Source organism: Bombina bombina, chromosome 12 (assembly GCF_027579735.1).
Source record: "Bombina bombina isolate aBomBom1 chromosome 12, aBomBom1.pri, whole genome shotgun sequence".
Classification (NCBI taxonomy): domain Eukaryota; kingdom Metazoa; phylum Chordata; class Amphibia; order Anura; family Bombinatoridae; genus Bombina; species Bombina bombina.
The window spans coordinates 11,854,996-11,870,881 of NC_069510.1; the positions used below are offsets into that span (position 1 = coordinate 11,854,996).

General features: G+C 43.2%; 1 protein-coding gene across 1 annotated transcript in view; it reads left to right on the forward strand.

Annotated features, from left to right (window-relative positions):
• CFAP77 (cilia and flagella associated protein 77) overlaps window positions 1-13,174 on the forward strand; it is a 252,190-nt gene extending 239,016 nt beyond the window's left edge. Inside the window, exon 7 of the mRNA XM_053695883.1 lies at window positions 13,004-13,174. Within this exon, the coding sequence (XP_053551858.1) occupies window positions 13,004-13,126 (123 nt within the window). The 3' untranslated portion in view covers window positions 13,127-13,174. The remainder of the gene's footprint in view (window positions 1-13,003) is intronic.
• Window positions 13,175-15,886: the final 2,712 nt, after the last annotated feature.

Here is a 15,886-nt window from a genome sequence, read left to right on the forward strand (position 1 = left end):
AGAAAGTTGCTTAAAATGGCATGCTCTATCTGAATCACGAAAGAAACATTTTGGGTTCAGTGTCCCTTTAAGTATATCAGTCTGATCCCGCCAAGTAAGGTCAGTCCAGTCCCGAAATACCAGGCAATTCGCCTCTGAACAAGGAACATGACAACCCCAGACAATAGTTTCGGCCTTCTATGGGCCTCGTCAGTGAGGTGCAGCCACATTCCTCTAAGCACACTGGGCAAGGAGTCCACGTCTGGTTTCCCCCATCAACCATAGAGAGACTTCCCTAGGGTCATATTAATTTGCATACAAAGAGAGAAGCGCTCTACCAGGAACGAACAACAGCTCATCAGCTAGTTCTATGGCGATTTACCACCCGGAAGCAGCCTCTTTTAGACCAATGTGCTTTTCACAAAGGAAAACTTACCTTAAGTATATCAGTCTGATCCTGCCAAGTAAGGTCAGTCCAGCCCCGAAATGGAGGCTTTTTGCTCACGTCAGGTTGTGCTCGTATTACAAAGTTAAAAGTAAAAAAGTTTGCGCATTATTGAAATATTATCTAAATATTTATAAAAAATATTAAACACACTGTATAATATATAGATATAGTCTATGGATTATTCAAAATATTTTACAGTATGTTTAATGATTGTAACATTTCAATAACGCGACCTAAGATTACTAAGTTTTTATGTGCACTAACCCGACCGCATTAAAATCTAAATCACGAAACCTGATACTCAAAACACATATTTTACATTCCTATTTTCTTCAAAGAAAATAATTTACTTTTTTTTACAGGGAGTGCAGAATTATTAGGCAAGTTGTATTTTTGAGGATTAATTTTATTATTGAACAACAACCATGTTCTCAATGAACCCAAAAAACTCATTAATATCAAAGCTGAATAGTTTTGGAAGTAGTTTTTAGTTTGTTTTTAGTTATAGCTATTTTAGGGGGATATCTGTGTGTGCAGGTGACTATTACTGTGCATAATTATTAGGCAACTTAACAAAAAACAAATATATACCCATTTCAATTATTTATTTTTACCAGTGAAACCAATATAACATCTCAACATTCACAAATATACATTTCTGACATTCAAAAACAAAACAAAAACAAATCAGTGACCAATATAGCCACCTTTCTTTGCAAGGACACTCAAAAGCCTGCCATCCATGGATTCTGTCAGTGTTTTGATCTGTTCACCATCAACATTGCGTGCAGCAGCAACCACAGCCTCCCAGACACTGTTCAGAGAGGTGTACTGTTTTCCCTCCTTGTAAATCTCACATTTGATGATGGACCACAGGTTCTCAATGGGGTTCAGATCAGGTGAACAAGGAGGCCATGTCATTAGATTTTCTTCTTTTATACCCTTTCTTGCCAGCCACGCTGTGGAGTACTTGGACGCGTGTGATGGAGCATTGTCCTGCATGAAAATCATGTTTTTCTTGAAGGATGCAGACTTCTTCCTGTACCACTGCTTGAAGAAGGTGTCTTCCAGAAACTGGCAGGAGGACTGGGAGTTAAGCTTGACTCCATCCTCAACCCGAAAAGGCCCCACAAGCTCATCTTTGATGATACCAGCCCAAACCAGTACTCCACCTCCACCTTGCTGGCGTCTGAGTCGGACTGGAGCTCTCTGCCCTTTCCAATCCAGCCACGGGCCCATCCATCTGGCCCAAGACGACTCACTCTCGTTTCATCAGTCCATAAAACCTTAGAAAAATCAGTCTTGAGATATTTCTTGGCCCAGTCTTGACGTTTCAGCTTGTGTGTCTTGTTCAGTGGTGGTCGTCTTTCAGCCTTTCTTACCTTGGCCATGTCTCTGAGTATTGCACACCTTGTGCTTTTGGGCACTCCAGTGATGTTGCAGCTCTGAAATATGGCCAAACTGGTGGCAAGTGGCATCTTGGCAGCTGCACGCTTGACTTTTCTCAGTTCATGGGCAGTTATTTTTTGCCTTGGTTTTTCCACACGCTTCTTGCGACCCTGTTGACTATTTTGAATGAAACGCTTGATTGTTCGATGATCACGCTTCAGAAGCTTTGCAATTTTAAGAGTGCTGCATCCCTCTGCAAGATATCTCACTATTTTTTACTTTTCTGAGCCTGTCAAGTCCTTCTTTTGACCCATTTTGCCAAAGGAAAGGAAGTTGCCTAATAATTATGCACACCTGATATAGGGTGTTGATGTCATTAGACCACACCCCTTCTCATTACAGAGATGCACATCACCTAATATGCTTAATTGGTAGTAGGCTTTTGAGCCTATACAGCTTGGAGTAAGACAACATGCATAAAGAGGATGATGTGGTCAAAATACTCATTTGCCTAATAATTCTGCACTCCCTGTATTAATATATATTTTTATGTATATCTGATACTGCTCATGTAAAATACATATCTATACCTATTTATCTATTGTAAAAGACATACAGCTATATATAGAAATAGGTATTTATAATAAAAAAGGACATTATTATCCTGCAGTTGAACATTGGAATGTGAAATATTTCCAGTAGATATACAGTAAAAACACAAGTACATATGTACGTGTGTGTGTGTGTATATATATGTATGTGTGTGTGTTAGTTAAAGGGACATGCCACCCACATTTTTTCTTTTATGATTTAGAAAGAGAATGCAATGTTAAACACCTTTCTAATTTACTTATATTATCTAATTTGTTTTATTCTCATGATATTCTTTGATGAAAAGCATATCTAGATATGCTCAGTAGCTGCTGATTGGTTGCTGCACATAGAAGCATCATGTGATTTGCTCACCATGTACATTGCTTTTTCTTCAAATAAGGATATTTAAAAAATGAAGCAAAATAAATTATGCAAGTAAATTGTAATGTTGTTTAAATTTCTATTCTCTATCTGAATCATGAAAGAAAGATTTTGGGTTTAGTGGCCCTTTAAAGCCCTTTACCTGCCTTTTTTTTCTCTCTCTAACACCAAAGACATCGTATCTTTGAGCCCTTAAACTTTTTATAACTTTTTAATGCAATTTTATGTCATTTTGATCAAACAGTGTTATTATAAGTGCAACTGTACTTTTTTAAATGTATTTTTGATGTGTTTTGTGCAACAATTAACCAGAGCTCTGAAGTCACGCTAACCCAACGTGCGTTAAATTTGATTGTGCTCCATCGGACATGTTTACTTTCAACTCGTAATACACACGCTATTTCCAACATGCACAAAGAGTGGCAAAATACTCCTTATTGCTTGTGCGCTTCATTTGTGATCCAGCCCTTCTTGTGTTATAGGTAACGTAGCCTAGTGTAGTATGTAATCATTTTGTTAAAGTAACCACGAGTTTCAGATGCATGAGATCTCCATAACCGTGGACCTGAGAGATGTCACGCGCCATGTAAATCTGTGCATTGCGTTATCTTGGTTTAGCTAGTAAGTAGAACAAATGACCACCATTCTCACAACAATAACCGCTTAACATTGTAGCAGGGCAGTGAGAAAGTGAACCACACTTCAAAGCTGTAACTATGAAACTACACAACTTAATTTTGAAGCCATAGAGCTTTAGCACTAATACGGATTTGTCAAGTCAAAAGGGCATAAGGGCATCTCTGTAGGGAAACTTCATCATATCAGGGTTAATGCAAACTCAAGTCCAATCAAGGTCATCCCCAGAATAAAATACAACTAGTCTTGAGGCGCCGTTCTCTTTCTAAATGAACGCAGCATTTTGTGGACTAGTAAAATAGATTCCATGTTGTGTTCTGCTGGGTGACAAACACTCAAAGATCCCAGACTTGTCAAAAACAAGAGCTGACACATTACTCACAACGCCTTCCCCTCCTCCCACTCTCTCTTCCCCTCTCGTTCTCTTCTTCCCAGATAGTTCTGAAACCCATCAATACGCAGGAAGAAAGAGAGAGGCAGAAAAGGGATGATGAGACACCTCACCTGGGCCCCCAGCGCACGCCTCCAATTAAATCAAAATTGTTTGTTTTTAATGGCCTTTTACACTGACAAGTGGGCTATCATTCCGGTATCGCTAGCTGTCAGGGAGCCTAGGAAAATCCTCGGTTGATAATGCCCAATGCTTCCAATTAGGAGCAGAGATGCTCCTAGTGCAGAGACTATTCCCAAGCCTCCCCCAAGGCCCTAGCGTCTCTGCAGTTTTTTTTTACTCATTCTTCGTATCACCACAAATTACTGACACAAAACGGCCGGCGTATTGATGGCGAATGTGCGCAGTCCGAGCCTGTCGGGTTTAATGAGGTGATGGAAGTTTTTCGACTCTTTGCTAAATTCTTTCTTGTTTGACAGCTGCTCAGGAAACTGGATGTTGACCTCATAAAAGATTTAACGTTTCTCATTATTTTCTGTCAAGCATCACAGTGACGGCTTCACAAAGTGATTTGCATCTAAATGTGTGTGTCATGGTCGTTTGTGTAGGTGTGTGTGCTCTGTAATGTGCCTTACAGACAGCTTGTGCTGGCATTGCTTGTGCAGGGGTGTGTGTGTGCTCTGTAATGTGCTTACAGACAGCTTGTGCTGGCATTGCTTGTGTAGGGGAGTGTGTGTGCTCTGTAATGTGCCTTACAAACAGCTTGTGCCGGCATTGCTTGTGTAGGGGAGTGTGTGTGCTCTGTAATGTGCCTTACAGACAGCTTGTGCTGGCATTGCTTGTGTAAGGGAGTGTGTGTGTGCTCTGTAATGTGCCTTACAGACAGCTTGTGCCGGCATTGCTTGTGTAAGGGAGTGTGTGTGCTCTGTAATGTGCCTTACAGACAGCTTGTGCCGTCATTGCTTGTGTAGGGGAGTGTGTGTGCTCTGTAATGTGCCTTACAGACAGCTTGTGCTGGCATTGCTTGTGCAGGGGTGTGTGTGTGCTCTGTAATGTGCTTACAGACAGCTTGTGCTGGCATTGCTTGTGCAGGGGTGTGTGTGTGCTCTGTAATGTGCTTACAGACAGCTTGTGCTGGCATTGCTTGTGTAGGGGAGTGTGTGTGCTCTGTAATGTGCCTTACAGACAGCTTGTGCCGGCATTGCTTGTGTAGGTGTGTGTGTGCTCTGTAATGTGCCTTACAGACAGCTTGTGCTGGCATTGCTTGTGTAGGTGTGTGTGTGTGCTCTGTAGTGTGACTTACAGACAGCTTGTGCTGGCATTGCTTGTGTAGGTGTGTGTGCTGTGTAATGTGTCTTACAGACAGCTTGTGCTGGCATTGCTTGTGTAAGGGAGTGTGTGTGCTCTGTAATGTGCCTTACAGACAGCTTGTGCTGGCATTGCTTGTGTATGGGAGTGTGTGTGCTCTGTAATGTGCCTTACAGACAGCTTGTGTTGGCATTGCTTGTGTAGGGGAGTGTGTGTGCTCTGTAATGTGCCTTACAGACAGCTTGTGCTGGCATTGCTTGTGTAGGGGAGTGTGTGTGCTCTGTAATGTGCCTTACAGACAGCTTGTGTTGGCATTGCTTGTGTAGGGGAGTGTGTGTGCTCTGTAATGTGCCTTACAGACAGCTTGTGCTGGCATTGCTTGTGTAGGGGAGTGTGTGTGCTCTGTAATGTGCCTTACAGACAGCTTGTGCTGGCATTGCTTGTGCAGGGGTGTGTGTGTGCTCTGCAATGTGCCTTACAGACAGCTTGTGCTGGCATTGCTTGTGCAGGGGTGTGTGTGTGCTCTGTAATGTGCTTACAGACAGCTTGTGCCGGCATTGCTTGTGTAAGGGAGTGTGTGTGCTCTGCAATGTGCCTTACAGACAGCTTGTGCTAGCATTGCTTGTGTAGGGGAGTGTGTGCTCTGCAATGTGCCTTACAGACAGCTTGTGCTGGCATTGCTTGTGTAAGGGAGTGTGTGTGCTCTGTAATATGCCTTACAGACACCTTGTGCTGGCATTGCTTGTGTAGGTGTGTGTGTGTGCTCTGTAATGTGCCTTACAGACAGCTTGTGCCGTCATTGCTTGTGTAAGGGAGTGTGTGTGCTCTGTAATGTGCCGTACAGACAGCTTGTGCCGGCATTGCTTGTGTAAGGGAGTGTGTGTGTGCTCTGTAATGTGCCTTACAGACAGCTTGTGCTAGCATTGCTTGTGCAGGGGAGTGTGTGCTCTGCAATGTGCCTTACAGACAGCTTGTGCTAGCATTGCTTGTGTAGGGGAGTGTGTGCTCTGCAATGTGCCTTACAGACAGCTTGTGCTGGCATTGCTTGTGTAAGGGAGTGTGTGTGCTCTGTAATATGCCTTACAGACAGCTTGTGCTGGCATTGCTTGTGTAGGTGTGTGTGTGCTCTGTAATGTGCCTTACAGACAGCTTGTGCCGTCATTGCTTGTGTAAGGGAGTGTGTGTGCTCTGTAATATGCCTTACAGAGAGCTTGTGCTGGCATTGCTTGTGTAGGTGTGTGTGTGCTCTGTAATGTGCCTTACAGACAGCTTGTGCCGTCATTGCTTGTGTAAGGGAGTGTGTGTGCTCTGTAATCTGCCTTACAGACAGCTTGTGCTGGCATTGCTTGTGTAGGGGAGTGTGTGCTCTGTAATATGCCTTACAGACAGCTTGTGCTGGCATTGCTTGTGTAGGTGTGTGTGTGCTCTGTAATGTGCCTTACAGACAGCTTGTGCCGTCATTGCTTGTGTAAGGGAGTGTGTGTGCTCTGTAATATGCCTTACAGACAGCTTGTGCTGGCATTGCTTGTGTAGGGGAGTGTGTGCTCTGTAATATGCCTTACAGACAGCTTGTGCTGGCATTGCTTGTGTAGGTGTGTGTGCTCTGTAATGTGCCTTACAGACAGCTTGTGCCGTCATTGCTTGTGTAAGGGAGTGTGTGTGCTCTGTAATGTGCCTTACAGACAGCATGTGCCGTCATTGCTTGTGTAAGGGAGTGTGTATGTGCTCTGTAATGTGCCTTACAGACAGCTTGTGCCGGCATTGCTTGTGTAGGGGAGTGTGTGTGCTCTGTAATGTGCCTTACAGACAGCTTGTGCTGGCATTGCTTGTGTAGGTGTGTGTGTGCTCTGTAATGTGCCTTACAGACAGCTTGTGCTGGCATTGCTTGTGTAAGGGAGTGTGTGTGTGCTCTGTAATGTGCCTTACAGACAGCTTGTGCCGGCATTGCTTGTGTAAGGGAGTGTGTGTGCTCTGTAATGTGCCTTACAGACAGCTTGTGCCGTCATTGCTTGTGTAGGGGAGTGTGTGTGCTCTGTAATGTGCCTTACAGACAGCTTGTGCTAGCATTGCTTGTGCAGGGGAGTGTGTGCTCTGCAATGTGCCTTACAGACAGCTTGTGCTAGCATTGCTTGTGTAGGGAGTGTGTGCTCTGCAATGTGCCTTACAGACAGCTTGTGCTGGCATTGCTTGTGTAAGGGAGTGTGTGTGCTCTGTAATATGCCTTACAGACAGCTTGTGCTGGCATTGCTTGTGTAGGTGTGTGTGTGCTCTGTAATGTGCCTTACAGACAGCTTGTGCCGTCATTGCTTGTGTAAGGGAGTGTGTGTGCTCTGTAATGTGCCTTACAGACAGCATGTGCCGTCATTGCTTGTGTAAGGGAGTGTGTATGTGCTCTGTAATGTGCCTTACAGACAGCTTGTGCCGGCATTGCTTGTGTAGGGGAGTGTGTGTGCTCTGTAATGTGCCTTACAGACAGCTTGTGCTGGCATTGCTTGTGTAGGTGTGTGTGTGCTCTGTAATGTGCCTTACAGACAGCTTGTGCTGGCATTGCTTGTGTAAGGGAGTGTGTGTGTGCTCTGTAATGTGCCTTACAGACAGCTTGTGCCGGCATTGCTTGTGTAAGGGAGTGTGTGTGCTCTGTAATGTGCCTTACAGACAGCTTGTGCCGGCATTGCTTGTGTAGGGGAGTGTGTGTGCTCTGTAATGTGCCTTACAGACAGCTTGTGCCGTCATTGCTTGTGTAGGGGAGTGTGTGTGCTCTGTAATGTGCCTTACAGACAGCTTGTGCCGTCATTGCTTGTGTAGGGGAGTGTGTGTGCTCTGTAATGTGCCTTACAGACAGCTTGTGCTGGCATTGCTTGTGTAAGGGAGTGTGTGTGCTCTGTAATGTGCCTTACAGACAGCTTGTGCTGGCATTGCTTGTGTAGGGGAGTGTGTGTGCTCTGTAATGTGCCTTACAGACAGCTTGTGCTGGCATTGCTTGTGTAGGGGAGTGTGTGCTCTGTAATGTGCCTTACAGACAGCTTGTGCTGGCATTGCTTGTGTAGGGGAGTGTGTGCTCTGTAATGTGCCTTACAGACAGCTTGTGCTGGCATTGCTTGTGTAAGGGAGTGTGTGTGCTCTGTAATGTGCCTTACAGACAGCTTGTGCTGGCATTGCTTGTGTAGGGGAGTGTGTGCTCTGTAATGTGCCTTACAGACAGCTTGTGCCGGCATTGCTTGTGTAGGTGTGTGTGTGCTCTGTAATGTGCCTTACAGACAGCTTGTGCCGGCATTGCTTGTGTAGGTGTGTGTGTGCTCTGTAATGTGCCTTACAGACAGCTTGTGCTGGCATTGCTTGTGTAAGGGAGTGTGTGTGCTCTGTAATGTGCCTTACAGACAGCTTGTGCTGGCATTGCTTGTGTAGGGGAGTGTGTGTGTGCTCTGTAATGTGCCTTACAGACAGCTTGTGCTGGCATTGCTTGTGTAGGTGTGTGTGTGCTCTGTAATGTGCCTTACAGACAGCTTGTGCTGGCATTGCTTGTGTAGGGGAGTGTGTGTGTGCTCTGTAATGTGCCTTACAGACAGCTTGTGCTGGCATTGCTTGTGTAGGTGTGTGTGTGCTCTGTAATGTGCCTTACAGACAGCTTGTGCTGGCATTGCTTGTGTAAGGGAGTGTGTGTGCTCTGTAATGTGCCTTACAGACAGCTTGTGCTGGCATTGCTTGTGTAGGGGAGTGTGCGCTAGCTCTGTAATGTGCCTTACAGACAGCTTGTGCTGGCATTGCTTGTGTAGGTGTGTGTGTTCTGTAATGTGCCTTACAGACAGCTTGTGCTGGCATTGCTTGTGTAGGTGTGTGTGTGTGCTCTGTAATGTGCCTTACAGACAGCTTGTGCTGGCATTGCTTGTGTAGGTGTGTGTGTGTGCTCTGTAATGTGCCTTACAGACAGCTTGTGCTGGCATTGCTTGTGTAGGGGAGTGTGTGCTCTGTAATGTGCTTACAGACAGCTTGTGCTGGCATTGCTTGTGTAGGTGTGTGTGTGTGCTCTGTAATGTGCCTTACAGACAGCTTGTGCTGGCATTGCTTGTGTAGGGGAGTGTGTGCTCTGTAATGTGCCTTACAGACAGCTTGTGCTGGCATTGCTAGTGTAGGGGAGTGTGTGCTCTGTAATGTGCTTACAGACAGCTTGTGCTGGCATTGCTTGTGTAGGTGTGTGTGTGTGCTCTGTAATGTGCCTTACAGACAGCTTGTGCTGGCATTGCTTGTGTAGGGGAGTGTGTGCTCTGTAATGTGCCTTACAGACAGCTTGTGCTGGCATAGCTTGTGTAGGGGAGTGTGTGTGCTCTGTAATGTGCCTTACAGACAGCTTGTGCTGGCATTGCTTGTGTAGGTGTGTGTGTGTGCTCTGTAATGTGCCTTACAGACAGCTTGTGCTGGCATTGCTTGTGTAGGTGTGTGTGTGTGCTCTGTAATGTGCCTTACAGACAGCTTGTGCTGGCATTGCCTGTGTAGGGGAGTGTGTGTGCTCTGTAATGTGCCTTACAGACAGCTTGTGCTGGCATTGCTTGTGTAGGGGAGTGTGTGTGCTCTGTAATGTGCCTTACAGACAGCTTGTGCTGGCATTGCTTGTGTAGGTGTGTGTGTGTGCTCTGTAATGTGCCTTACAGACAGCTTGTGCTGGCATTGCTTGTGTAGGTGTGTGTGTGTGCTCTGTAATGTGCCTTACAGACAGCTTGTGCTGGCATTGCCTGTGTAGGGGAGTGTGTGTGCTCTGTAATGTGCCTTACAGACAGCTTGTGCAGGGGAGTGTGTGCTCTGTAATGTGCCTTACAGACAGCTTGTGCTGGCATTGCTTGTGTAGGTGTGTGTGTGTGCTCTGTAATGTGCCTTACAGACAGCTTGTGCTGGCATTGCTTGTGTAGGTGTGTGTGTGTGCTCTGTAATGTGCCTTACAGACAGCTTGTGCTGGCATTGCTTGTGTAGGGGAGTGTGTGCTCTGTAATGTGCCTTACAGACAGCTTGTGCTGGCATTGCTTGTGTAGGGGAGTGTGTGCTCTGTAATGTGCCTTACAGACAGCTTGTGCTGGCATTGCTTGTGTAGGGGAGTGTGTGCTCTGTAATGTGCCTTACAGACAGCTTGTGCTGGCATTGCTTGTGTAGGTGTGTGTGTGTGCTCTGTAATGTGCCTTACAGACAGCTTGTGCTGGCATTGCTTGTGTAGGTGTGTGTGTGTGCTCTGTAATGTGCCTTACAGACAGCTTGTGCTGGCATTGCTTGTGTAGGTGTGTGTGTGTGCTCTGTAATGTGCCTTACAGACAGCTTGTGCTGGCATTGCTTGTGTAGGTGTGTGTGTGCTCTGTAATGTGCCTTACAGACAGCTTGTGCTGGCATTGCTTGTGTAGGTGTGTGTGTGCTCTGTAATGTGCCTTACAGACAGCTTGTGCTGGCATTGCTTGTGTAGGTGTGTGTGTGCTCTGTAATGTGCCTTACAGACAGCTTGTGCTGGCATTGCTAGTGTAGGGGAGTGTGTGTTCTGTAATGTGCCTTACAGACAGCTTGTGCCGGCATTGCTTGTGTAGGTGTGTGTGTGTGCTCTGTAATGTGCCTTACAGACAGCTTGTGCTGGCATTGCTTGTGTAGGTGTGTGTGTGCTCTGTAATGTGCCTTACAGACAGCTTGTGCTGGCATTGCTAGTGTAGGGGAGTGTGTGAGTTGCAATGCACTTTTATTGAGTTGTCATTTAATGTTTGTGACACTAATGCTGTGTACAGTGAGTTAGTGTCAGTGTGTCTGGTTGATCACTGTGTATTAATGAGCAGTTTGGTTGCTTATATGCAGGGTAGCACGTATGGCTATGTATTGTGTGTGCAGACTGTGCTGTTCACGTTAAGTATGCACTTATATAGTTGTGTGTCCAGTACTGGATGTGTTCTTGGTGTTGAGTGCAAGCTGTTGTAGGTGTACTTTTTATAGGCGTGTTTGTGTGCTGTATATAAAGTATTTGTGAATTTGCATCCAGGGCGCTGGGGTTATAGGTGCATCGTGTCTGCGTGGTTCGAAACCTAAATTATGTCTTTAGTGAAGAGCCAGCTAACAGCTGTCTTTTCCATTAAAGGGACATTGTACAGTAGATTTTTCTTTGCATAAATGTTTTGTAGATGATACATTTATATAGCCCATACCGTTTTGTTTTTTTAATGTATAGTTTTGCTTATTTTTAAAAAAACATTGTGCTGATTTTCAGACACCTAACCAAGCCCCAAAGTTTTAGATGTATACAGACTTCAGATTACTTCTGTTTGTATAATGTGTCTTTTCATATGCAGGGGGGGGGGGGTCTGCTCTCAGCCCCTTTTACTGGGTGTCTCAGCCTTACCTCATCAACAGTGCTAAATTGGGAGCTTCTAAGTAAGGTTTGAAAAGGTTGTATACTGGGTTTTTAGATCAGTATCTGTGCATATTCTTCTTTATAGTAGTGTCTATTACATGCAGAAAATTGGTGTATACTGTCCCTTTAAATATATTAGACAAAGTTGATAGGCCTGTTGGTTATTTGTGCTAAAAACCTGTCTGCACATCATTGTGGTGCTATAGGTGTAGTTTATATTTATTTAAGGGATTTAAAGAAAACCATGGCTGTAATTATTTTTTACAAAAAAGAGCAAGACTAGAACAAGAGGTCTTGATCTCAAGTTGAAGGGCAGCAGGTTCAGAAGCAGAAGAGCTGGTTGGTTCCCGGAATAGTCTTCCAGTAGAGATGGTAAGGATAAATACACGAATGCCTGGGATATGCATAAACCAGTGTGACAGATTTTTATCTTATCAACTGCCAATGTCTAAGTATACTGTGCGGCAACCATTGTGCTCTTACTATTAGTAACCGCCTACAATTAGTTTGTAAAGGATTTGCCCTGGAAATGATACAGGTGCTGTGTATTATTAATATGTGTAGTAGTCAGAAGCTGACGTGTGTCTGTGCTCTAGAGTCACTAATGCTGTGGCAGCCTCTGCAGTCCCTAGGTTTTTGTACAGAGCGAGTGAGGAGTAAGCAGGAATTGGTTTGACATAAGAAGCAGAATCTAGGAGATAGTTTATTTAATGGAGTTAAGTGGTACCCTGGTATCTCACAGCATCTGTGTTTTTAGTGGTTCTTCAGATTATGCCCGGCAATAAGTACAAGGATAAGGGTGGCATCAGCTGTACCTACAGCCATGGGTAGGCGCTTCAGGAATAGCTGTGTACTTTGCTTTTTGTTAGTTCTAAGGGTGAGAGTTTTTTCCAGCTGTAGTGCTATATTATCTAGAAACTATATCGATCTCTTATTTAAATGTGTTTGTTGTATTCCCATGCTTGTAGTGAGCCTGTGTATATAGTGCTACATTCATGATAGATAACAATCTCTAGCAGCTGTTCAGGCACATTTGCAGAGGTAATTAAAGGAATAGTGTAGTCAAAATTAAACTTTCATGATTCAGATAGAGCGGGCAATTTTAAGCAACTTTCTCATTTACTCCTATTATCAATTTTTTCTTAGTTCTCTTAGTATCTTTATTTGAAAAAGCAAGACTGTGAGCTTAGAAGCCGGCCCATTTTTTTTTCAGCACCTGGGTAGCGCTTGCTGATTTGTGTCTAAATGCAGCAACCAATCAGCAAGCGCTACCCATGTGCTGAACCAAAAATGGGCCGACTCCTTAGCTTACATTCTTGCTTTTTCAAATAAAGAGACCAAGAGAATGAAGAAAAATTGATAATAGGAGTAAATTAGGAAGTTACTTAAAATTGCATGCTCTATCAGAACCATGAAAGTTAATTTTTTACTAGACTATCCCTTTAACACCAAAAGTGTCAGCATTGTATAACCCTATCCCATATTAATGAGTCTGCATCTTTTGTTTTAGATTGGACCTCACCTTGACACCTTCCCAAGCCAAGAAGCACGTCGCAAAGCCTTCAGCGCCCAGCATTCTGACGCCATAGCGCGGAGAGGGCTCTATGGCCGAGGCATCTACACAGTCAGCTGAGAATCTCAAACCTTCCAAACTTAAGCAATTAAACCTATGTGCAGAACAGCAAGCAGTTTGTAATTTATCATTTGCCGTCATTAAAAAGGGACAGTCGACACTAAAATTGTTATTGTTTAAAAAGATAGATAATCCCTTTACTACTCATTCCCCAGCTTTGCATAACCAACACGGTTATATTAATATATTTTATAATATTTAAGCCTCTAAATATCTGCCTGTTTCTAAGCCACTCTAGACAGCCTATTAATCACATGCTTTTTTATTAGCTTTGTACAACGGGAGACTGCTAGTTCATGTGTGCCATATAGATAACGTTGTGCTCTCTCCCATGGAGATGTGGATGACACTGCACTAATTAGCTAAAATGCAAGTCAATAGATAATAAATAAGTCACGTGACCAGGGGGCAGTCTGCAGAGGCTTAGATACAAGGTAACCACAGAGGTAAAAAGTATATTAATATAACTGAGATAAGGAGCAGTCTGCAGAGGCTTAGATACAGGGTAATCACAGAGGTAAAAAGTATATTAATATAACTGAGATAAGGAGCAGTCTGCAGAGGCTTAGATACAGGGTAATCACAGAGGTTAAAGGTATATTAATATAACTGAGATAAGGGCAGTCTGTAGAGGCTTAGATACAAGGTAATCACAGAGGTAAAAAGTATATTAATATAACAGATAAGGAGCAGTCTGCAGAGGCTTAGATACAAGGTAATCACAGAGGTAAAAAGTATATTAATATAACTGAGATAAGGGGCAGTCTGCAGAGGCTTAGACACAGGGTAATCACAGAGGTAAAAAGTATATTAATATAACAGATAAGGAGCAGTCTGCAGAGGCTTAGATACAGGGTAATCACAGAGGTAAAAAGTATATTAATATAACTGAGATAAGGAGCAGTCTGCAGAGGCTTAGATACAAGGTAATCACAGAGGTAAAAAGTATATTAATATAACTGAGATAAGGAGCAGTCTGCAGAGGCTTAGATACAAGGTAATCACAGAGGTAAAAAGTATATTAATATAACTGAGATAAGGGTCAGTCTGCAGAGGCTTAGACACAGGGTAATCACAGAGGTAAAAAGTATATTAATATAACTGAGATAAGGAGCAGTCTGCAGAGGCTTAGATACAAGGTAATCACAGAGGTAAAACGTGTATTAATATAACTGAGATAAGGGGCAGTCTGCAGAGGCTTAGATACAAGGTAATCACAGAGGTAAAAAGTATATGATTATAACTGAGATAAGGAGCAGTCTGCAGAGGCTTAGATACAAGGTAACCACAGAGGTAAAAAGTATATTAATATAACTGAGATAAGGAGCAGTCTGCAGAGGGTTAGATACAAGGTAATCACAGAGGTAAAAAGTATATTAATATAACTGAGATAAGGAGCAGTCTGCAGAGGGTTAGATACAGGGTAATCACAGAGGTAAAAAGTATATTAATATAACTGAGATAAGGAGCAGTCTGCAGAGGCTTAGATACAGGATAATCACAGAGGTAATAAGTATATTAATATAACTGTGTTGGTTATGCTAAACTGGGGAATGGGTAATAAAGGGATTGTCTATCTATTAAAACAATAAAATATTCTGTCCCTTTAAAGGTCAAGCTTTGTGAAGGGCATAAATACAAAACCTATATTTTGTAATAAATATTGGTTTTTAAATGATCCCTACAGATGTATCTTGTCACAACAGAGAGTCCTTTAGAGAGTAGGACATTATAATTGTTAGATAATTACACATTATCTATAAGGGACACGAAACCCAAACTTTTCTTTTGTGATTCAGATAGAGCAGCAATTTTAAGCAACTTTCTAATTTACTCCAATTATCAAATTTGTATTCGTTGTTTGGTATCTTTATTTGAAAAAGCAGGAATGTAAGCTTAGGAGTCAAGCCCATTTTTGGTTCAGCACATTGGGTAGTGCTTACTGATTGGTAGCTATATTTAGCCACCAATCAGCAAGCGCTACCCAGATGCAGAACCAAAAATGGGCCGGCTCGTAAGGGTACATTCCTGCCTTTTCAAACAAAGATACCAAGAGAATGAAGCAAATTTGATGACAGAAGTAAATTAGAAAGCTGAATAAAATGATCTCCTCTGTCTGAATCATGACAGAGAAATGTGGAGTTTTATGTCCTTTAACGTCCATCAAGAGTAGAATTTAAAACGGATGTATCACAGAATTATAGATGGCTTTTCTTCATATTATTATTTACGGCTTCTTTAATGAGAAGGAAACTAGAAAACAAACTACAAATGTAAATGGAATTAAAGCCCTTTATTAAGTTGTGACATTGTATATGACTCTAATTCTCAGCTAAACTCCGGCACTGACACCGATATGAAGAAGCGACTTTACCAAAAACACACACAAGGCCCTCTCAGAGTTGTATAAAGTATTAATGACGGTGTCTGACTTTATTACAATTAGGAAATCCCAACATCAAAATAAGGCTCCTTGTTGCCACAAGCAGAGCAGAAACATTTATAGCCTCACTCAGAGATGGAGTGAATTTGTGATTATGAAGTCATTGTGTCGCGTGCCTGAGGCTCCCTGAAATGCTATGTGAAGTGGCGCATTGCAGTGACTCACAGTGCTTAAGGGATTTCATTTACCAAACCACAGACATCTATATAAAGAGCCAATCCATTTATAACCAAGTCCTTGGGCTCTATTTACTCAAAATTTCCTGAGATGCAAAACGGGGGCAGAATCAGCACTCAAACCTGAAAGCAATGTGACAA